The 24505-nt window shown below is 35.0% G+C and overlaps 1 protein-coding gene, 1 long non-coding RNA gene and 1 pseudogene across 2 annotated transcripts; 1 reads left to right on the top strand and 2 right to left on the bottom strand.

Moving 5' to 3' along the window:
• Positions 1 to 859: 859 nt before the first annotated feature.
• On the bottom strand, positions 860 to 2622 carry LOC148917220 (F-box/LRR-repeat protein At3g48880-like). Its single transcript, XM_089051662.1, has 4 exons — positions 2605 to 2622; positions 2133 to 2223; positions 1338 to 1467; positions 860 to 1211 (listed from the first exon to the last, which is right to left on the bottom strand). Exons 1-4 carry the CDS (start codon positions 2620 to 2622, stop codon positions 860 to 862), a joined length of 591 nt encoding a protein of 196 aa, XP_088907788.1.
• Positions 2623 to 8615: 5993 nt separating this feature from the next.
• On the top strand, positions 8616 to 11700 carry LOC148917219 (uncharacterized). The gene is made up of 2 exons (XR_016126587.1): positions 8616 to 9678; positions 10104 to 11700. It is a non-coding gene; the product is annotated as an uncharacterized LOC148917219 (long non-coding RNA).
• An 11545-nt stretch (positions 11701 to 23245) lies between these two features.
• Positions 23246 to 24228, bottom strand: LOC103331718 (uncharacterized; annotated as a pseudogene).
• Positions 24229 to 24505: the final 277 nt, after the last annotated feature.

Below are 24505 nucleotides of genomic sequence, written 5' to 3'. Positions count from 1 at the left end.
GCCTTTTTTCTTATTGCCCTTGACAATACTGCTCTTCTGCTATGAGATATATCAGTTCGCGTTGTATTCTATATAGATGAAAAATTGGATATAAAACAATCGACAACGAAGAGAAGTTTGCAGCTCTATTTTGAAATTAATTGAAGGTATCAAAGGTCATATGACATTGATATATGAATTATTCTAAATGAGAATTCAAACAACATGTGTTAGATGAGAAGTAGCATCTCATTCTTAAATATAACATATTATTTCATTTGTCTACTGGTTGTGCCTGTTGTTAAGCTGGTGCAACCAAAATTCTTTCACCAATAAATTTTTCCTGAACCTCAAAGAAATTTAGTTAGGAAAACCTTTGGTGGGAAGGGAAAGTTAAGATAGAAATAAAGGCAGAGGCAAGGCCTGAAGAACAATCGTGAGCACATGTGATATTATAGAAAATGTAGCTAAGGAATTTAGAATGGCCATTTTCCAAATTAAGAACGCAGCTTATAATGAAATCAAGATAGGAACTTATAACAAGCCCTCATTAGAGTAACATTGTCCAAAAACACACGATGAACACCACACCACACTCAACACACATAATTACTCATTAGTGTTGTAAATATAACAAAGATGAGATATCGCTTAGTACAATCAAATAGTTCTTCATTCCTCGTCGCCCAAATCATTGAACACATCGTGCAAATCATTAGGCATTTCATCCCGCATCTCCTCCACATGCAGATGAAATGAGCATCCATCAACAGGAAGAACAAAATTGTCCATACCATGAAGAAATTCAGGAAATTCAAAACCCTCACACATAAATTTACTAATATGAGACGCAAGCTTTGATATTTCATCGTCGTTCTCATCAAAAACTAGAACAATCTTTGGGGTTCAACATCACCAGATCTTTGCATTCGTGCAGCAACGTGACAAGACCATCCCCATTAACTTTTGCACCCTTCAAATTTAAGTACTTGATATTAGGCACCAACTTCACAATTGACAATGCCACACGCCCATGAACAGTGCCTTTGGACAAATCTAAACCATAAAAATTCTTGCAATGTGTTTGTATAATTGCAAGTATTTTCGCCAAATTTAAGCATGAACCCAATGATAACACCTCCAAATTTTTCCACTTGCCAATCAGCTCTGGGTTCGTGTGTTTGCTGTCCAATAAATTTACTGGTAAACTCGAAGTCACAAGGTGAGGACACCTGCACACATTCCAGAACAACAAAAATGCTACATTTACATTTACAAGGAAAATTAAACTGGGTATACTTGAGGGTTTTGAAAATTAACTTGTTTTGTTAAACAAGTGAAAATGAGAAAACTTACACATTGCAGCAAATTCAAAGGCTTCTAGTATGCAGCATTTGGGAAGCTTGAGCACAGTAGCGTTTCCGCTGCTCCGATTGATCACAAACTTTAGAAAAGCGATCCCCATCAACTTGATATTCACTTGCAAATCTGTCCATAAGATTTTGAAAATTTGGACATTCAGACACATCCCAAGGCGAGACTGCCATACATTCGTTGTCTGGGAAAATGAGAGATTGCCAGTATGAAGGATTGAGGGTCGCCTTGTAGTACCATGACTTTCACACAAAAGGGACATCCAAAAGCAGTGACTCTGTTTACGCCATAATCAACCGAGCATATCCAGCCTCAAAGCAACTAGCACCAAGAGCATCAACATCCATGACACGTGTCACCACCACGGCGACTTGCGCAAAGTCCCACATCGGAAATCTACACAAACATCCCACTTTCACCTCCCTATAAATAGGGAATAGTATCCATGTGAAAAGGGGACTTCTCTCCACTTAGAAGAGGATCCGGGTCTCAGAGCTAGACCCTAGGGCCGGGGACTCTCTTTTAGATCCCTAGCCTGGGCATCTCACTTGTCATCTTTATATTCAGGTTCAACCCCATGTACAAATGTAATCATACACCGTTATAATGAGAACATATTTCTCCGTGGACGTAGCCCATTCATTAAGGGTGAACCACGTATATCTTGTCTTCTTTACATTTATCGCTTGCCCAAGTCCTTACACACATACTTAAGGTCCTCACCTTCATTCCTCATCCATCACATCTCATCACTAAGTTGGACTCAATCTTGGCCTAACCATTTTGAGCATCAACAGACTCCATTCCAACTTTCTCCAACACTTTGACCAAGCAGTCCATTTCTAAGTCCTCCCATCTTTGTTCATCCATCTGCAACAACGATTTAATATAATTACCTATGTACACAATAAGTTAATTAAACACCAAATTAAATGAAAACAAAACCATAAATTTCAAAAGAATACAAAGAAACCTGGGAAAACAATCATGTGGTAATCCTTTTCCTATATAATAAGAACAAACAAGAGAATTAATTGATGGAGTGTTGGATAATTGTTCATTCAACAAGCACTTTCTGCATTTCAACAAAGAAACTAGTTACTAGTCCAGCAATAATATAGCGCAACTACATCACGAAGACGAAATTCTAGTATTTCCTTTTGTAAAAGCAAGTAGGGCCCTTTTTTTTTTTTACCAAAAGCAAGAGACTCTTTGGCACCATCTGCTAAGCTAAAGCTAAGAAGGAATTACCAAAGCAGGAAAGGCCATAATTGTCCTATCACCAAACAAATCATCCTTATTTTTTTGGGTAAAGAAATCATCCTTATTTAAGCTTCTCATTCCTCCCCGTTTTGTGTTTTTAATCGATTTCATCACTGTCTTCCATTTGATGCTGCACAAAGTCATGAAGGAACAAGGATTTGATCATGAGAAGCAAAAATATATAAGTTTAGGGGCATCATCTATAATAAGGTAACAAATCATTTAAGCAACAATAAAATTATTTTTATAAGTAACGTTATATACTGTGGTTTTGATCGTTCTAAAACAAGCGAATGGAAATCGCCTCAAGCTTGTCCGTTTAGCTTACGCACGCTTAGCGGAGGAGGCGCATCAAGGCGTGGTGAGGCGGTCGAGGCGGAGCGAGGCGGCACTGCTTTTGCATTCGCAGGCGCAATGAAGAAGATGAAGTTTTTAGGTTTTCTTCAATAAAACGACTTCGCTTTAAGGTTTTGGTTTCTTGATTTTAAGTTAAACGACGCTTGACTCCTCAACTATAACTGACGTATATATATATATATATATATATATATATTCCATTGAGGATCCCTCAAATAAGCTTATTTGAGGGACACCTTGTAGGGCCCACTCCGGATTGTATTTCACTAATCCAAACCGTCTATTTTGTAGATACATATTCAAAGATCATCTCTACAAAAAATCACTTGAATCCGATATCTTTTGACCATGCAATTGAGTTATTGAAATTTTAGTATTTTCTTGAAGCACCGTGTTCATTGATTTTGTAGGACATAATTGGATGTCGAAACGGTTTCCGATTTGTCTAATTTTTTGTAAGGATGATCTATGAATGAAGACCTAAAAAATAGATGGTTTTGATCATTGGAAAAAAAATTGTAGGGTACAAAGGGCATCCTCAAATAAAATTATTTGAGGGATCCCTCAATAGAAGGGGTGTATATATATATATATATATATATATTATATACTATAACATTAATATTATACCCAAGTTGGACCTGAAGGATAACCTTGCCGCAGAGGATATAACCCTTACCCGATATTCTTGTCCACTCTTTTGTTCCTCTTCTCCCTAGTTTTATGAAGTTTCTATTAAATTCTTTTGCCTCTATGGGGTGGGATGAATGAATTGAATTAATATTTTGATGTTGTATAAATATATTTACAAAATATGAATTAGTACTATAATTTAGTTGTGTTGTATTATTTATAAATTTTTGTTATTAAAATAAATTAATGTTCAAAAGGCTTACGATCAATGCTTCAAGGCTTACGCTCGCATAGCGCTACTAAAAACGCCTTATACCGCTTTGAAAACATTGGTTTTGATGAAGTTACTCCTCTAATGTGGTCGTTCTAAAACAAAATTATTAATGATTCAGGATCCAGGGAACGGTGGTACACAAAGCATCAACCATTTTCTGTAGCTTTGTACTTCTTTTGATCCTGAAGAAAACCTTACTTTCATCCTACAAGTGGAAACATAAAATCACAAGACTAGAAATTGCAAGAAAAAGCATGATGCTAGATTGGTCCAAGAGCCTTGACATTATTAATGGAATTTCTTGGGGGCTCCTCTATCTTCATCATGTAGGTCTTTTAAGCGTGCAGCGTAACCCGACAAATAGGCCAATCATGCCAGCTGCAGTTGTAATGATGAGTGGTGAAGGGTCATTGCCTCAACCTCAAAAACCTGGTTTTCATAGTGAAAGGGATCTCAATGAACTCAAAGTCAATCATTCTTCTAAAGCATTCTCAGCTAATGAAGTCACAGTCCTTTTACACTAATGGAGGCTCGATAAACAATATTTCATGTTGGTGTGTTAATCTTGTTCTTTCAAAGTCAGTTTGAAAAGTTAAATATACTTAAGAGATTCCCAACCCATGCGTTAGCAAATGCACCCTCTAATATATTTTTTCTTTAGAGTTGAGGTGGAGTTCACACAACAGAAACACATATGCTGATACAAGAACAAATATAAAAGCTTAAATGAATTAGATTTTCCACTTGTGGTGGTGTAATATTTCTTCTTTTTTTCTGTTCTTTGGTGGGTTGGTTTTGGGGTCCTATGCAAAAGGAGGAGGACACAAATCTTTCTTCTTCTTTTTTCTCTCAGCACACATGACGGCATGATCAAATGTGAAAATCTATAACAGAAATGCAATCCAACCAAGAAGAACCATCAATGGATGAATATCAAATGCATAAAGATTTATCAAGTTTCAAGCAAGAAGAACCAAACCAATCAATCTATTGCTTAACCAAACCAGAAATAAATAGTCAGAATTTGAGATGGGGGCCTAAAAACCGAACCTTGTTATTGGCAAGACCACAGAAACTCCATGATAGGATAGCTTCATCATTTCCTTCCACTGAAGACAAACACCAAGTCAGCAAGTATTTCTTTCTTCTGTGCCATGCCGTCAATGCGAAGAGAGAAGAGAATAAGGCGGAGTTGTCAAAGGGAGGAATTGTCATCGTTGTCGTTGGTGTGGTGAGGTGAACATGTCATTTGGCCAAGAGAGAAGAGAATAAAGCGGGAAATAGCAAGAGGAATGGAATTAGATGAATTAAGAGTCTCATGATCTCTTCTTCTATGGACTTGACTTGTGTTTCATTGCTTTAGCTTCCCAATCTCAATCTCAAGCTCAAATTTGCAGCTAAATTTTTTCAATGTCGGGTTTCAAACTTTCAGTCAATCGCAGTGTTCGAAAATTCGGCCCAGCGGGCAGCTAGGAGGCTAGGCGGGCGCTAGGCGGCTGGGCGGGCCTCCTATGCGGGTTGGGTCTTTTTGGGTGCCGAACTCGGAGGACGAAGCAGCCAAAACCGAAGAAAACAAATCGAAGCTTGAGTTGATAGAGAAGCGAAATGGCTGTGAGTATAGCCGCACGGCTATACTGTGATTTAATATTTGGCGAGTATAGCCGCCCGGCTATCCCCTTTAAATATACAATTTTGTCATATCATTTTAGGGTTTGGGGCTAAAATTCCACTTTAGTCTATTGGGCTAGAGTTATTTCTTCAATTATTTTATTTGTATAAGTGATATTGGGGAATGAGAATTTAAATTCTTTCCAATACCTCTCATTCTAATGACTTCTAGCTATTAGCCCATTGGGCAAGAATTAAAAAAAAAGGATTTTATTTATAACAAATAACACGGGTTTAACCCATAAATACAACAACAAAATAGGGATCCGTCAACATTTTGTGGATCAAAGATTGTTGAATTTCGTAGTATAAAATTGCTTGTATAAGAATTTACTTTCTAAAATGTCCATCGTAGTTATGAACTAAACCCAATTACTGTATTTTTCTCATTGCACTTGACAACCCTGCTCTTCTGCTATATGATATATTAGTCTGCACTGTATTCTATGCAGATGAAAAATTGGATACAAAACAGTCTAAAGAGACAACGAAGAGAAGTTTGCGACTCTGTTTTGAAATAAATTGAAGGTATCAAAGGTCATATGGCATTGATATATGAAGTATTCTAAATGAGAATTCAAACAACATGTGTTAGATAAGAAGTAGCATCTCATTCTTACATATACCATACCCACGTGCACCTGAAATTTCCAATGTGAAGAGGGGAGAAAAGTGCAATACCTCCTTTGTATCTCTCAAGCGTAGGAGATCCAACCTTTCATGAGGACGTCGGTTTGATAAAGAAGTAAGCTGCATCCAATCATACATTAATACCTGCAATCACAGCCTACAATATACTCAATTTTAATAAAGAGAAATATAAAGTTACCTAAAAGCTGAAGCGCTCAAGATCTTGTAGTGAAGGCATCATCACTTGAATTGAATTGTTGGTTTCCTAGCTGTCGTGGAACTCCAACAATTTGACAACTTTTACATGTCGGTATTTTATTTTTCAATTTCGAGTTTCAGACTTTCACTCAATCGCAGTGTTCAAAAAATTGGCCTAGGCGGGTGTTTGCCGGCTAGGAAGCTAGGCGAGTTCGGCCTTTTTCGATGCCGAACCCGAGTACGAAGTCTCGCCTTGGTAGACATTGAGAAAGCCCAATTAAATCAAATCAACACAACAGCCGAAACTGAAGGAAAAAAAAATCAACCGAGTCTTTGAAGCTTGGAAACGAAATGGCTGTGAGTCCAATTGCAAGCTTCATGTTCATTTCTCTGTCTCTAAACCCTGAATATATTTAAAGGGTATATTCGCTCAGCTATACTGTTTTTTAATTTTTTAATTTTTTAAAGTGTATAGTCGTGCGGCTATACTTTTAAAATGTACAATTTTGTCATATAATTTTAGGGTTTAGTGCTAAAATACCACTTTAGCCAATTTTGGCTAGAGTTATTTCTTCAAGTACTTTATTTATACAAGTGACATTGGAGGAATGAGAATTTAAATTCTTTCCGATACCACACATTCTAATGATTTCCAACTATTAGCCCATTGAGCAAGAATAAAAAATGAATTTTATTTATAACAAATAATACGGGTTAAACCCATAAACACAACAACAAAAATAGGGATCTGCCAACATTTTGTGGACCAAAGAATGTTGAATTTCATAGTATAAAATTGCTTGTGTAAGAATTTACTTTCTAAATTGTATCCATCATAATTATGAACTAAAGCCAATTACAACCTTTTTCTCATTGCACTCTTGACAACCCTACTCTTCTCCTATGAGATATATCAGTCCGCGCGGCTATACTTTTAAAATATTCAAATGTATTTAAAGAGTATAGCTTGTGCGGCTATAATTTTAAAATATTGAATACTTTTGCTTTTAGCAATTCTGAATGTACTTTGGAAACACCATCCACAGTATGGGAGCGGTCGTGATTGTACATAATGGTGCAGTCCTCAACAATTTAACATATGCATTCATGGTAAGAAAACCTGTTAGATGAGATTATTTAGGGTAATACAAGCGTCTGTCATGTAATTCTCAGTGTTTTACAACTAATAATTTTGGTGGTAGGAACAGACAATCCGTTACATGTTTAAGTTTTGCAAAGATTTGCGGCTCAACATCTTCAAGATTGAAGTGATATAGTTATATGTGCCTTCAGAGTTCTAGAAAATTAGAAAACCAGCCACCAAAATTTGTAAACTACTCTATAGAATTAAAGAGATAGGCAAATAATTTTAGGGTTTTGGGATAAAATACCACTTTAGCCCATTGGGCTAGAGTTATTTCTTTAATTACTTTATTTATACAAGTGACATTAGGAGAATGAGAATATAATTTTTTTCCGATACCACATATTCTAATGATTTCCAGCTATTAGCCCATTGGTCAAGAATAAAAAATGAATTTTATTTATAACAAATAATACATGTTCAACCCATAAATACAACAACAAAAATAGGGATCTGCCAACATTTTGTGGACCAAAGAATGTTAAATTTCATAATATAAAATTGCTTGTATAGGAATTTACTTTCTAAATTGTATCAAAAGTTCAAAACCACTGTGCTTATTTAAAAGAAGAAACAAAAACAAGCAATGATTAAATCCTATATTTCTCTTCCCACTCACTATATCTAGCACCAACACCCCAAAACTATTGACATCGGATTTTATCGAGTAGAACTCATCAATTGCATATTCTGATGGACATGTAACCACTACAAACCAGTTAATCAAAAACTAAGTTAATAAGCAAATCAAATATACTATATGTATGTGTTGGTTCTTGTTTTTTAAGTGCACAAAATAATTCATAAAAATTAATTACTATTTGATAAGTAATTTATGAAACAAATTAAATATCCAAATACTAATTATTCATAAAGAAATAATAACTGAAATCTAATTAGTAATTATTAATTAAATAAGACTAAGATATTGCTCAATTAAAATATTACTAAGGAAATAATAATTAAAACATACTTACTAATAAAAGTTATTAAAATAAAGCAAATATATTATTTAATTACAAAAAATAAAATTTAAAAAAAAAACTAAAGAAACTAATTTTATATTTCACAGAGCCGCCAAGGCCGCCTATTCAGGCGCCTAGCGCCTAGGCGCCGCCTAGCCCGATTTGTCAAAAATTTCCTTGTGATTCTTTATGTTATTGGCTTGATCTTGCCTCTTCTGTTGCCCGCGTCATTCTGGTCAAGCATGGAATTGAAAATTATAGTTGATGTTGTCTGCGGAAGAACAAATAGCATGCGAAGATCACCTGTTAGACCCTTTTGTTGAGAATTTCGTACTGGAAATCAAAGTCCACTTCGGGTAAGTCCTCAAAATCCTCAAAATAATCTTGTTCTGATCTATTTCTTTGTTGTTTTGACAGGGAAAAATGTATCTTATTCCAAACAGAGGTCAAAACAGAGAAACAAAACGGAGAAAGGAAAACTATTTCTTTGTTCTTTTCGTCTTCAAAGATATCTTGTAGAAAACCATCAAAATCAAACCAACAATCATGACATGACATATGAAATCAGATTACATTCAGCCCAAAACTCTGTCCAACCAACATGTGTTACACTAAAGTAGTCTTTGAAATGCTTTAACAAACACGCCCCAAGAGAAGCTATTGTAATATTTCTGTAAGTTTTGATACGTTAATATAATAATACTTTCATATTGTGTTGTAACTTGCAAGTTTGTGGAGTCTTTTTTGTTGTGTGTGTGTGTGTGTGTCTCTGTGTGCAGGGGGCGGGGAGGTGGAGGGGAATGAAATGGAAGAAGAAGGCCAACGCATTATGCATCCAAGGGAGAATTATGCCCCAATCGCAAAAATGGATTTCTCGAACCCTTAAATTAGATCTACAAACGAATTTTGCACTCAATGTATTTCATATTTTTGGCATTTTGGGATTTGACATGCTTTTCTTCACATGTTGATGGTTTCGCGTTTCTCTGTTATATTTTTTTATATGGTAGAATGCAGGATATTGAACTTATGCACATGTGGTATGCTCTAGATTTAGTTGTTCTTGCGGTTGGAGTGATGGAAAGGACTATATGATTGGTGAAAGAAAAAGTTTTCATCAAGTTGCATTGACCATTTGAAAGATCTACAGAACCATTTGGAGGCTATCAATGATCAATGACATCCCTTGCAAGGTAGTCTATACTGAATATGGTTTTCTTTTAGCCTAACATTTTCAATCGTACCTTCTTTTTGGGGTTGTTAAAACTGTTATTTTCTCATGTTTATGCCAGATAAGTTCAACTTGCAATTACATATCTAACATGTTTCCTTGGGCAAATCTGTTGCCTGTTGTCTTTGAAAGTTGTTTTGTGTAAAATATAATCACCGAAAAATGCATGCAAAACAAATTATTTATCATTCATGTTCTGATGCTAGAGATTTAGCAACTGCTAAATGGATTGCATTTTGGTATTTTGTTCAATTTTACTTTGAAGTTTCATGTTTTCCTTTGAAATCTAAATGCTTTTAATTTGTATGTGATGTCATCAGTTTTTTTAGTTTGCTGCATCTTTGTTCTTCATTGTAATTATTTTATAATGCTTCTGTAATGATGCAGATCAGGGTGGCGATGTCGTAAGTTCGCCTTTACATATAGATGATGATCTTTCTCTCAATTTGGCTCATTGTGCCTCACCATGGAGCTATTCTGAATCACATTACACATGTGCTTCAGAGCAAACTGATCTAACACGTGAAGAAGGAAACAAATTAGTTGTATCTTTCATGGGGAAACTACTAGATATATTATATCACTGTCTTCCTTCAACTATAAGTTTATAACTGAACTAGATCATGCTCTAAGTGATGGCTAAGTAGGGGTGGAAGACAAGCATTGGAGTGGAGAGCATCAATTGCTAAACATTTGAAGAGTGGGAATGGCAGTTGTCAATTTTGCAGCATCTTCTTTCGTTATCTGAACGCCAGTGGCAGTGGAAAGAGGCATTAACTGTATTACGTCCCGCACCATCTAAGCTTCTTAACCTGTGAGTTACAAGCCTTTTCTTCTTTGGAAATTTATATGATGATCAATTGGTTCTTGTGCATGAATTGCCTTTTGGATATTTGCTATAGATCACTGGCTGTTTATCCTATAAGAAAATGGTAGTTTATGACGATTATAAACTATAATGATCACCCAGGCCAAACAAAATATGATGACCTCATTATTCCAAATGTATAAATAGATGCTGATATTTGAAAATGATAGTATAATCAGTTAATATGAAATTGCTGACATCATACTTTCTGAAGGTAAATATTGTAGGTGTTCTTATTTATGACAAATATACTTTAGTTTCTATGGAGTTTTATGCATAAATTATCTGGTTTTGGAGAGCATGTTTTTTCTGGAATTGCCCTTTTTTTTAGGGAAGGGAGGGTGTGTTATTGGCTGCAATTCCAGGAACCAAAATATGGTCCCAAACTGCAAAATAGTCTGCATCCCCACACCGACCATTTTCCCTGGGGACATTAATGTTGTAACCTGCTCGTGATCCTTCTCCAATCATTGTATAGAAACCGTCATCAATAGCTGGATAAAAGGCTTCTGAACTCATGCCCGAAAGAAGCACAGCTCCATACTGTCCTCATAACTAAGAACTTCGATCTTATGTAAGTGTTTGGGGTGGTAGAAATCTACCTAACCCGGGCACGAGAATTGACCCAAACAAAAGAAGAAGAGCGGCGGGGCTTCTCAACTACGGAGTTGGGCCGAATGAAGCTGGGCAGCCGTTGGAGGAAGGGGCTTGTGAAGAGCACGGCCAGATGCTTGCGTGGTTGAGAGAGTGGCCGGGTTCTGCTTGGAGTGTTGGAGGCCGAGATTTGTTCGAGTGAGGCCCAAATGTAACTAGGCACAATTTGGTGCGACCGGAGGTGATGAAAGCGGCTGGGCAGGTTTGGAAAATTCCAGTCGGGCTCGGAATGGATGTATTGCGGCCGAATTGTTGTTGCCCAAGGAGATGCGGCCGGATTTTGTTGCCCAAGGAGATGCGGCCGGATGAGTGCTGTGGGTGTGCGAATTGCGGCCCGACTTTTGTACTGGAAGCTCTTTGGGCTGGGGCCTTTGGTTAGTCTTCAAAGTTGGGTTGAAGTTTAAAAACAAGCTGAATATGTGTATATATAATTATATTTATATATGTACGATTGGTGCCCTAGGAACTTTTTTCAAAGTGGGCAAGCTGTTTGAAATGCATGAGGCTAGTTTAATTGAACCTGCATTATCTCATATTGCATTTATATATAATATAATATATATATATATATATATAAATACAATTGTTTTGAACTTGCATGTCGGCCAGGCTCTCAAGCGGAGCTTTCCTAGTCCTATTATATATATATATATATATATATATATATATATATAGAATTTAATGTATATCATATGGATGGCAATGTAAGAAAAATCGGATGCCCAAGTTTAAGCCAACAATTATTGCCCAGATTTTCGGAGGATTACGTGCACGTGACGGAGGGCCTTCACAAGGAAAGAAATCAAGGGATTTCTTATAGTAACTCTGAGTGTTCCAAAACAAGGAAAAATCAAGCATGTCGAATATCAATGCAATCTTACGGATTTTAGGAGGGCTTCGAAAGGAAAGATTTTTTAGAAGAGGTGACCTTTGACCATTCAATGGCCAGCCCATGGGCTGACGAGTGCCCTATATAAACCTTGCTTGATGAAGACATCGAGACACAACATCAGACAAACAAACCTATCTTTCGTCTCGCACTTTTCTTTTCCTAGACCTAGGATTTTATTTTTCAAGCACCTAGTGTAGTGAGTTCTTCATATTTCTAGTGTAAGTTTATATTTTCCCTGTCATTTAAATTCTTGTTCGGTTTATATTTCTTATCATTTCAATTCAAGTTTATTTCGATTCCTTTACATTTAATTGTTATCGCACTTCGATTAAATTTCCTTTCAAGTTTATTTCGTTTTCGTTCTTATCGTTCTTATCGCTTTTATTTCATTCTTGCTTTATCTATCGCTTTGATTTATTTTATCGCATTTCAATTCTTGTCTTTACGTTTATACGCATATTTAGTTTAATTGCATTATTTTTACTTAAACCATAAAAATCACAAAAACATCCGTACGAAACCTAATCATTCTCGAGCCCGAGAAAGTGAAAGAATCTAGGCCAAGAAGAGGTTCATTGCTTAGTTGATCAATCGTTTGGTTAGAAGTTAGAAGCGCAACACATCCATCTATTCTCATTCCATTCAAGCCCAATTTCGGGGCTTGGTGGTGGCACGCCTGCATCCAAAAGAAGAAAGACCAAAAGTTCCTTCCATCGGCCGCTCACCAAAAAGAGGGAAACAGTAAGACAAGTCAACCAAGAAAGTTACAAGTTAAAAGCTGATCCAATGAGAAAAACTTTTGATAGAATGCAGACTTAGAAATTGTTGTCACAAATTCCTTAAAAGCGTAAAAAGCCTCTTGATAGCAACTTCAAAGTCAAGAAAACAACAAAGGAATGTCATGCAGCACATATTAACAACGCTATATGAAGAAATATAACTTAAACTTTGTGTATGTTACACATAAGCTTAAATGAACAAGCAAAAGAAACGAGGATCTATTCAAAATTTTGGCATGCCTATGAAACGAGTATCAGTTCCTAGGGCTCGGTGGGTCTTCTTTTATAAAAATAAATAAATAAATAGTATACCAAGATCGCTATAACTTTAAATATAATATATTTAAATAGTATAGCAAGCCATGGCGGCTGTATTAGTCCCTTTTTTAAAAAAATAAATAAATAAATAGTATAGCCGATCGGCTACACTCTTTATATATATATATATATAGGATCCTCAAATAAGCTTATTTGAGGACACCTCCTTTTGTATTTCACTAATCCAAACCGTCTATTTTGTAGATACATATTCAAAGATCATCTCTATCACTTGAACCTTTTGACCATTTGATTATTGAAATTTTAGTATTTTCAAGCGCCGTGTTCATTGATTTTGTAGGACATAATTGGATGTAAACGGTTTCCGATTTGTCTAATTTTTGTAAGGATGATCTATGAATGAAGACCTAAAAATAGATGGTTTTGATCATTGAAAAAAATTGTAAGGTACTTAAAGGGCATTTCTAAAATTATGAGGATCCTCAATTACCTTATTTTCATTTATCAATAAGATTAGTTTAGAACATTATCTATTAAGTCATCCTTTTTGTCATTTTTTACTTTTCCAGAATTATTACTCGTATAAAGAATTTAGCATTTTCCCATTTAATACTCGTATTATACACATACGTGCATATTTTTCAATAATACATTCCTTTTTCGTACATGTCTTAAAGGTTCGGTAAAATACACGATTTTTTTTAATAAGCAAACATACAATACACGTATTTTACACATGTACCTATGTATTCTTGAAGTTCAATACACATGTATTATACAAAATTTTCAATAATACACACAAAATTCACATATTGTACACATAATTTTCACATATTATTGAATAAAAATAATGTATATTTAAATATTTAAATAAATTGTATTAAAATATTGTATAGTGGCCAAACTTTTCAATTCTAACTTGGCAAAATTTTGTCGAACAAAACACGTACGCCTAATAGTAATGGATAACCCTCTAAACAACTATGATCATGTTGTGCAATGGTGCTTTTCATGCTGTTAGTTCTTACTGTGGATTTTTCTTTAAAGTTTTTTTAGTAAATAGTACAGCAACACGGTGTTTTTTATACTGAAAAAGGAAAATTACAAGCAGAAACCACGCGGGCACGAATGCCCAAATAGTCGAAAAAGAAAGGAACATAACAATTCAAAGATAGCCTTTTCTCCCACAGCTTGGAAGGATTCAGCCCATGGCCCAAGTTAGCAACGGCATCCGCAGTAAAGTTCGCTTCACGATAGACATGACTGAAAGAAAGAGTGTGGCTATGGCGTCTAAAAAATAAATTTAAAAAATCGGTCGCTTAGTGTTATGAGGCGGGTCCCATTTTTTTAAATTAAATTTAATAAATAGTATAGCCTCACAGCTATACTGTGGTCTTTTTTTTTCATTTTTTTAATAAATAGTATGGCCATGCGGCTATACGGTTATATGTAATATATTTAAAGAGTATTGCCGCTCGGCTATATTGGGGTCCATTTTTTTCAATAAAAAATTTTCCCTTATTTTCGTTTAGAGCATTATCCATTACTATTAGGCCATTACTCGAGTCTCCATAGTCCTTTTTTAATTTTTTACATTTATAGAGTTATTACTCGTATAAAGAATTTAGTTTTTTCCTGTTTAATACTTGTATTATACACGTATGTATGTGTCTTTCAATAATACTTCCATTTTCCGTACACATCTTAAAGACTCAGTAAAATACACATGTAGCACTCGAGAGAATGAAGTAGATCCAAGGCAGACGTTAGCATGCGAAAAAAAAAAAAAAAGAGAAATAATTGAACTCTCATGTTGATTTACTGTGAAATTTCCATTTTTTCAATATCTGCTTTAGATATGTTGAAACTAGAAAATTAATAACTATAAAGTATAAACTAATGGAAGTAGGCCACATAATTTCAAAATTTCTAGGGCACCCTTCTTTGCAAACTCACCAATTAGAAAGCTTATGTTTTGCTTCTATAGCGTAACCTCTCTCAGTTAACTGTCTTTCCCAAGCAGAAGGGTACTTGCAAGAAGCTCCAATTCAATTGCATATTGAAGTGCCAATTAACCAATGAGTAGATGAAGTGTGCCAAAGAAAGATTTTTCAAATGAAGAAGTGATAATGGCATTGATATAAATAAAACAAAAAGCATGAAGGGTGCTGCCAGCACTAGAAAGAAAAATAAAGAATGGGAAAGAATAGCATGATTATGTTAAAAGTGGAACCCCAATGCCTTACTGTTTTAATTAATTAAATTTTCTTTAAATCAAATCTTGCTTAAATCTACTTTTCTATCTTGATTGTTCTGTTTCAGCTCTGTTATTTTCTTAACACCGCTCTCTGTGGATATGACACTCGGATTTCCAAACTATACTGCTGTATGACACCTCCCCTTGGGTTTTGCAAAGTTGTCAAATCAAAGGCCATTGATATTGCTCACATGTCCTCTCACCAACAACTTACAAATATCTTTACTAAATCTCTTCCAAAGCAGAAGTTCAAAGAGTGAAGTGCCAAGCTAATTAAGCTCAACCCGTAGATTAGCTTGGGAATAATAACATTAACAATAATCATCTGCACTCCTACACCCATCAAGACTACAGGAATATTCCATGGCCACGTAAAGTTGTCTACCATCCTAATTAAAACCCATCTCTTATTCTTTCCATGTCTTATAATTTATTCCCATCACATTTTGTTCTGCATGCTTTAGTTGTCTTTCCTTTAATACTATATAAACCAACTTTATATAAACAAAACAACACTCCAAAAACCAAACGGCAACAATTAATAGAAAAGGAGTGCTTTCACTTTATACCTTTCAACTTCATTTTCATCTTTATGTCTTTTACATTCACGAATCATTACAACTAGATAAATCATCATCAAATTCAGCATTTGAATTTGCTACAATATAATTCCATTACTCAATACTTCCAATTTAAAAAAACAAAGAGAAAAGAACAAATGCGTTTAAATTGAGCATCACCTTTCTTTTGCTAATTTCTTCCCATGTTTAGTGATTTTCCGTTGATATTTTGTGCTCAAAATCGTAATTCATGAGTTTTTTAATATTTCACTAATATTTTAATGGGTAACTGGTGACCAGGTCAGCAACTCAAAGCCCTTGAATTCAATATTTCAATTGAATTCAACGGTACTTTTCATAACAAATTAATACTATTTGACTTACATTAGTCTGTACAGTCTGACGTATCAAATGAGCCCTTAGTGCTTACGCTTAACCAAGAAAAACCTCATACATAAGGCAACTTTTGACTCTGTTCAAATTTGAGCTACTTTAGCTTTATCCAGTACCACCCAATTCTAAAACTGCTCCAACATATTACAATATTTTTTTATTTAAATAAACTATATTGCATATTGAACAAACTTACGCAACCATACAATCCTGAAACAAAAAAAATCTAAATCAAAACGAGACGTTGCTCATACCAAACCAAATCATGATCAGTATCGAGATCAAAAAACATACCAAACTATGAGCTATTGCAAGTACGGGGCACATGAGACAACGATGCACTTTGGAACCCTGAAAAGATCTCCATGCAATTTTCATATATTACACCAAGCAGAGATGAATTCAGACCTCCCTTGGTGAACTAATTATGTGTCGACACAAGAGAAATGAAGTTAAAACGACCCCTTTTTTCCCCTCCTTATTGTTACAATGTTGAGAAGTGATGTGATTAATTGCAAGTGGACAATATCGCTCAAATTAATATAGTAGTAAGTAGAGTATCGTTCCAACAGTGATCAAGTAATCTATTAAATACTAGAGTGATTTATTTCTAATTATAATTGAATTAAACGAAAAGAGAATTATGATGATTAAAATCTAATCAAGCAAGCAAAATAAATTGAGATTAAGGAAATAATGTAAAATATGAAAATAAAGATGATAAAACACTAGGGCATCGATTTCACCTAGCTAATCCCACCCAAATCCTCTAGCTTGTTAATTCTAATTAACTAACATGTTGATAATCGTTTTCCTTACCTCACCAATACTCTCTTCCGAGTTATATCAGTTGTATTCCTTACAGTCAATACACTCTATTCCTAGTTATGGATTTAGATAGCTAAGAACCCATTAAGATTTGTGGAAAATAATAAAGATTACACAAACCATAACCTAGTCTTCCGAGTTGGCTATGTAATTTATGGTACTTGTTACAAGAAGCTATTTACTAGGAATCTCCTTCCGGTCTCAACCTAATTCTTCCAATCATGCAATTAGTGGCCAATTAATTGAAAGCATTAAGAACGGTAACAAGCACTCAACATGTATAGATAAATAAAATTAACAATATAAAAGAATTTGAGTATTCATAGCTAGGCTACATCGTAGCCCTAGTAAAAGGAATTAGTTCATGAAGGACTTATTGAGAATCATGATGGTTGATGAAGACATGGAAGACATGGAAGACACGAATTCTCCAAGTAGAATGCCAAGGTTGCGCAAGCTTTCTTTGTATTCTCCTTTGGATATTTAGGCTATGAGTATGAATATGGAGGATGATGGGTGATGGGTGGTCCGTGGTACAATGACCTAAACTTCCTATTTATAAGACTCCTAGAAATCCTATCTAAGATATAATTACAATTGTTATAAAAGTAGGAATTCCTTCTAAAATAGGGTCTTCTTTATTTCTCCTTGTTTGACTTGATTAATCTTCAATCTTCATCTTCTTGCCCTTTTTAGCACACTTTCTCCTATTTCCACAGTTCCTTCACAAATCTCACAAAACCAATTAAAACAACCAATTTAATCCAAGAAAATTAACAAATAAATAAGTAAATGAGGCATAAAATATATATAAAATATAGGCTTATCAAGAAGTTATGATCACCTTTGATAAATTGAATGACTATAAGTCGGTCATTAGAAAACTATAGATATGGTATGAGTCATGCTAATCTTACCATAAAACTCACGTACTTTTGCCAATCAGTGTAGCACTATGACTTATTATGAAAGATTGTTAGTTCGCTATTCTATCCTTATTTAATAATAATTTATTCTCACTTCTTCCTTTTTATTAACTAAGGATATTTTGTAGAATTTTGTATACAAGATGGATAATTATATTTTGAAGTTAAAACCTTCTATGACCACAAATTAATTAAATTTTTTTTTAAGTAGAAATACACACTTCTTTGAAATGAGCAATTCAACCATTACCGAAAATGTATGAATATTCTGGGGGCCCATTTAGTGAGTTGGATTATATAGTTTGATAGGATTCATAATCCTAGTCAACTGTTTGGTGGCCTAAAAACAATATGGATTGGATTACGTCGAATCCTACTAAAGCCAAATGTAGTAGGATGATGAATCCTAAAAAGGTGGAGATTAAGTGGGATTGAATTATATCTAATCCAACTAAGCCATGTAACATTTCAATTAATCCAACCCCTTAATCATGTGTAGTACCAAACACATCAATGAATTAGTGTTATCATTTTCAATCCAATGTAATCCATTGCAATCCAATTCTACCTTATTATTCAATCCAATCCTAGTCACCAAACATGACCTAGTGTATAGGCATTATTGTCGCTTCATCAATTTCTGCACAATTATTGATAAGGGTCAGACCTTTCCTTCACCGTTGTATATAGCATGAGATCAAGAATAAAAATATTGATGGTAATGTCAATATCAAGGAAAGATATTCCTTCACAAAAAGCTCCAATAGCCAACATTTTCATAACTATCAAAAATAAGTTTAAAAGCTCATCTGCTTCTTGCCATTTCACAGGTTCCGCATTGTTAGGCCAGAATTAACTTGGATGCATTGTTAAGCGCTGTCAATGACGTTTTAAAAGAATGATCACTCGATGAGGCTCAATCCATGTCTCGCTTACACGACCAAGGTGACGAAGGACCTGTAATGAAGATGCAGGAGGATTCAATTTTATTCACTCAAGTAATTGAACATAAGTAACAAGGGATGTAAGAGAAAGTGGAAAACAAAGTACAAAAAGGATTTGATTCCTTGTTTTTCAAGTATTAGCAAGCAAATCCAAATTTGATGAACTTAAATTTCTCAATCTTTTCCTAAAAGGATTCTGATGATCATAGCCATCTTACTAGCTTATAAATAACACGAGAATCAGGTTGTTTGTTCAATCATAATCAGTGAATAGAAATTACTTGTTCATTGATGAGTCGATTTTATATTATATATTTAACCTCATTCTTAGTATATTTTGGTTAATACTTTGGAAGAATTTTGATACTTTGAATTATATTTCCAATATAGGACTTTCGACTTCCTCTGGAGCAAAACATAATCAAATGGACGAATTTTAGAGTAATTCCAGTTGGAGGACGTACGTGAGTTACTTAGCTTGATTGTATCAAAATATCAGACTTTTCCACTAAGCGATGATTTCCTGGTGAATAAATGAAGGAGTGATGTGCAATGCTGGAATAGTGACATTTTGGGCTTGTATTGCGTTTTTGGAGCCCAAGATGACCTCAGATGGGTTCGAGGCCTTCTCGAGAAGTGTTCGGAATATTTTTATCTTTAAAATGAGCTATCTTGGGCCAGATTTGGAGGAGATTTGAGACTAAAACGTGGCTGGGCATATTGTGGGCAGATTCTCCTAATCCAATTTGGACTTTATTTCCTAGTCTTATTTTATTTTAACTTAGTTTCCTTGTGGGGATTAGGTAGCTAGGTTTTAGGAGATATTTAAGCTCCTTTTCACAGAAATTTAGGAACTCCCTTTTGACTTCTTTTTGGCTTTTGGAGCAATTGCTAGGATTTTGGATTTTCACGACTTTCAGGTTCATTCTTATTCTTCTTAATGATATTTTCTTGGATTTCAATTATGAGTATGCGTAACTAAATCCATTTTGTTAGGGCGAGGCCGTAAGCCTTAGCATGAATATGTAGTTTTATTAATTTGCTTATGAATGGATGCATGTTTGCTTTGAATTATTAATCACTGTGTTTAAAACTATCTATCTATTTTAATGACTGATCACCATTAGGATATGTAGACAAGTAATTTGATGCAATTTCTGTTGGAACATCACCCTGAAATTGAGGAGGGCTTCTTGTGATTAGTAATTGTAAGTTCACTTAAGGTGAACATCACGCTCTTAAGGGTTGCATGGTTTTTCAAAGGGTTTTCACAAAACTTAATGAGTCTTGCATGTTTATATTTGATCTTAACATCACGGAAGGATTGCATGTTAGATATACGTTTTCGCTTGAACATCACAAGGAAAATATGCATTAGGAAAATATAACCTTTAAAGCATATATGTGGGAATTCATAAGTAATTGATAGAATTGCATAGGATTGCGACGGTGTTGGCTAAATCCTAGTTTTCTCTAAATTGTTAGTCTTTAAAAAGAAATCGTTTTTCTTCTTTGCTGTTATTATTTCCCAACTTTCAGATTTCTTTTACTGTTAGTTTAATCTTTTCAAATTCATAAACTTCAAATCTTTGATAAAATCTATTTTAGTTATTAATTAAGAGTTAATTTAATTACAGATTAGTCAAACAATCTTTGGGGACAACGACCTTGCATGAACATTTATACTACAATTACCTTGTATTCTTGCAAGTATTTTCAGTGATTTTAACCCTGTTTGCAGGTACTAAAAATCATATCATTCATATCAGAAAGAATTAACCATGTATGCTCGTCGAGAAGCACTTGCTCCTAGAAGAAAAAGAATGACAATAGGGCAAAGACTAAGCAGCATCCATGCGCTCATCTTGTTATCCTTCCTGGGGATGACGTTTGTGGCAATGCTGTGTTTAATTTTCGGATTAATTCACTCTTTGATTTTTACCTAATGATGAGCAAGGTATCGGCTATTGCATCAGCTGGTCTAGTTTTATTTTCAGTTTTCAGATTTGGTTAGGTTTGTTGGACCTTTATATTGTACATTTTTTGGGCTGCCTCTTGGTTTATTTGGTTTCAATAAATTTACTTTTTTTTAAATTACTTTTTAATTGAAAGACATTTGTGGCGTTTCTCATCCTAAGGTTAGAGCCATTATCTTATAATATTTGAATACTGTTACGTGATATAACTTGTGATAATGCAAGTGGATTAATTACCCATAAATTTATGTCCAGTACAAATACTTGGTTCTATCCATAGGTTATAAATTCATAACTCCAACTCCACCACTTACACTTTATTTTTTATAAAGACAAAGAAAAGGAAAATAGAAAAGAAAAAAAAAATTCACCAATTTTGATAAAAAGGTAGACAGAGTGTTTTCTAGGGCAAAAAAAAAATATAAATTTATAAATAAACCAAATCCTAGACATGTATTTATAAAAAAACCCAAACACTATTTAAACATAGAAACACACCCAAAATCAACAATTGTATATTTTTTGGGTGTGTTTATAAATGGGTTTTGAGTGTGTGTAATGATGGGTTTTGGGTGTGTTTATAAAGTGTTTTGGGTGTTGGGTTTTTTTATAATTTCAGCCCTTATTTTGGGTGTTTTAGTGAAACCCAAAAAAAAAAACTGATGATTTGGTGTTTTTCTTTATTCCTTACGAATCCTAAACTTATTCTTATAACATCACCACTGGTGGAGACTGATTTCCTATGGGGTAGGCAATGGAAATGGGAATACATGGAAAATCGAATATCGATATTTGTAAATTGTAACTTATAAGAAACAATAATAGAACGTGTGCAAAAATTGTCAATTGGAAAATAAATAGGATTTATTTAAAAAAATATTGACATTGTGAAATAAAGAAATTTGTCTCCGTATAGAATTCCTCGAACCAAAAATGTGTCCAAATCAAAGAACAAGGACACCCAGACAAATGATCAGTAGAAAACTCAGTTTCTCCATCGTGCAGATCAAAACATACCAAACTACGAGCTCAAACGAGGCACATGAGACAACGATGCACTTTGAACCTATCTCAATCCTCATAGATTACACCAAGCAGAGAGAGATGAAATATTACTCAGTTTGAGCTCTAATGTTCCAATATGCCCCACCACTCTCAAACTCTCCAATTTCTCATTGAAGAAAAACTAATTATGTTGACATGAGAGAAATTAAGTTAAAACAAACACCCTTTTTTCCCCTCCTTGTTACAATGTTGAGAAGTTATGATCACCTTTTGGTTCATTTGTTTATTAAGTATGCATTGTGTTAAATTGAATGACTTAAGTCATAGTAATTAGAAAAGGATGAATATGATATGAGTCATGCTAATCTTACCATATATAAAAGTCATGTATCTAACTTTTTAGTTAATTTATGGTGACTTTGTAAAGAGGAACCCACTATAAACTTCCACACTATGTAAAGACACATGCTCCCTCTATACAATATGTGTATTCATGAGGGAAATGATAAATACTTACGTTGTAAAGACACATACTCAAGTCAGGAGGTCCCAAATATCGACTTTTGATAACTAGAGTGCAATGCATGTGTAGTGATGTAAAATTAGATAAAGGAGAGGGAGGGCACATGGAAATTGAAAACAGGAAAATTGGACTCCTTTATTTTGCATTTTTCCTTTCCATGTAGTTTTTCCTTTTCTTTATTATATAATTTGTTTCATCTTGCTTTTATTTTATCTTTACTTACTTTTGGTTTTCAAATAATTGTATTTCCAGTTTGAAAAGTTATTATCTTGCTTTTTCTTTTGGTTACTAAACATAAAAAAGTTAGGTTGAATACTTCGATATGATTTTAACCTCGACGATTACATTGTTGATTGTCATTATAATTTTTCATAATAGGTTGATAGGTTTAAAGTTGCTTACTTTAGGCGTCCAATTCTTTGTGGATTAGTTAATATAAGTTGTGTTTTTTTGTGGATTGGTTAGTATAGTTAATAACAATATGATGTATTGGTTAATATGTGTTTTGTAATGTAGTTTTTTTAATGAATTATGAATGATAATATTATTGGTAGACGGGTTTTTTTTGTCTAAAAAAATTTGTGAGCTTTTACATGTCGACCCCCGAATGGAATATTCCTGAATCCACCACTATTTAAGTCATAATTAAACAATTAAGCGGAGAGTTTATAAGAAATTGTAGCTAACCTTCCTCATAAGCTGAAATGAAACTACACATAATCTTCTTATTTTCAAAGATACCTCATTCCCCTACTGTAATAATACAACAACAAACATACACACATATATAATATATAGAAATTATATATATATATATAATAATCATAGATGAGGCAAAGCAGTGAGGGTTTTTGGGACTAGTTTGCCATGTTGGGAGTTATTGCTGTAGCTTCATTTTCCACTATCCTTGGGCTTGAAGTTGAATCCATTTTCCTGTCAAGGGCTTGTTAAGGACAAGACCAAGGCTTGCAACCTTCGTGATCATGACACCACTAGGCGCATTGGAAGTCTGTTGGGACAGACTTACCACAATAATTCAAAAGCAAGCTTAAGGAGACTGGCACATTAAGATTGACGCCCAAAACGTTGGCCTTAATGGCAGTGCAAAGGCAAATAGCAGCATCAAGATCACCAAGACCCGCAATGAGGCTACAACAAGGGGTCTTTCGTGGGGTCCCCACAACAAGGTGCACCAACTCATTCAACAAATCGCCACATACCCCTAGCTTAAGGGTGTCCTTAGGGCAAGAGGCTTGAGGGCTAGGGCTTGGGGTTGGGGTTGGGGTTGGAGGATATTGTGTTGGGGTTGGAGGATATTGTGTGGGGGTTGGGGTTGGGGTTGGGGTTGGGGTTGGTGTTGGTGTTGGAGGAGATTGTGTTGGGGTTGGCATTGGGATTGGAGTTGGCGTTGGGGTTGGAGGATATTGTGTGGGGTTGGGGTTAGGGTTGGGGTTGGAGGATATTGTGTTGGGGTTGGGGTTGGGGCTGGCGTTGGGGTTGGAGTTGGTGTTAGAGGAGATTGTGTTGGGGTTGGCATTGGGATTGGAGTTAGGCGTTGGGGTTGGAGGATATTGTGTGGGGTTGGGGTTAGGGTTGGGGTTGGAGGATATTGTATGGGGTTGGGGTTGGGGTTGGGGTTGGTGTGTTGGAGGAGATTGTGTTGGGGTTGGCATTGGGATTGGAGTTAGCGTTGGGGTTGGAGGATATTGTGTGGGGTTGGGGTTAGGGTTGGGGTTGGAGGATATTGTGTGGGGGTTGGGGTTGGGGTTGGGGTTGGAGGAGATTGTGTTGGGGTTGGGGTTGGCATTGGGATTGGAGTTGGTGTTGGGGTTGGAGGATATCGTGTGGGGTTAGCGTTGGGGTTGGCGTTAGGGTTAGGCGTTGGTGTTGGGGTTGGAGGAGATT

The sequence above is a fragment of the Prunus mume genome, linkage group LG5, assembly GCF_029339155.1.
Source record: "Prunus mume cultivar Tortuosa linkage group LG5, ASM2933915v1, whole genome shotgun sequence".
Lineage (NCBI taxonomy): Eukaryota > Viridiplantae > Streptophyta > Magnoliopsida > Rosales > Rosaceae > Prunus > Prunus mume.
This window is presented reverse-complemented; position numbering and strand designations above follow the sequence as displayed.

Bases quoted from the DNA above. Each gene is read 5' to 3' on its own strand.
- LOC148917220 (XM_089051662.1), bottom strand. The intron at 1,468-2,132 runs GTTAGGCCAAGA...TCTTATGGACAG, and splicing joins GTCTGTTGATGCTCAAAATG to ATTTGCAAGTGAATATCAAG. The intron at 1,212-1,337 runs GTGTAAGTTTTC...GAATGTGTGCAG, and splicing joins GCCTTTGAATTTGCTGCAAT to GTGTCCTCACCTTGTGACTT.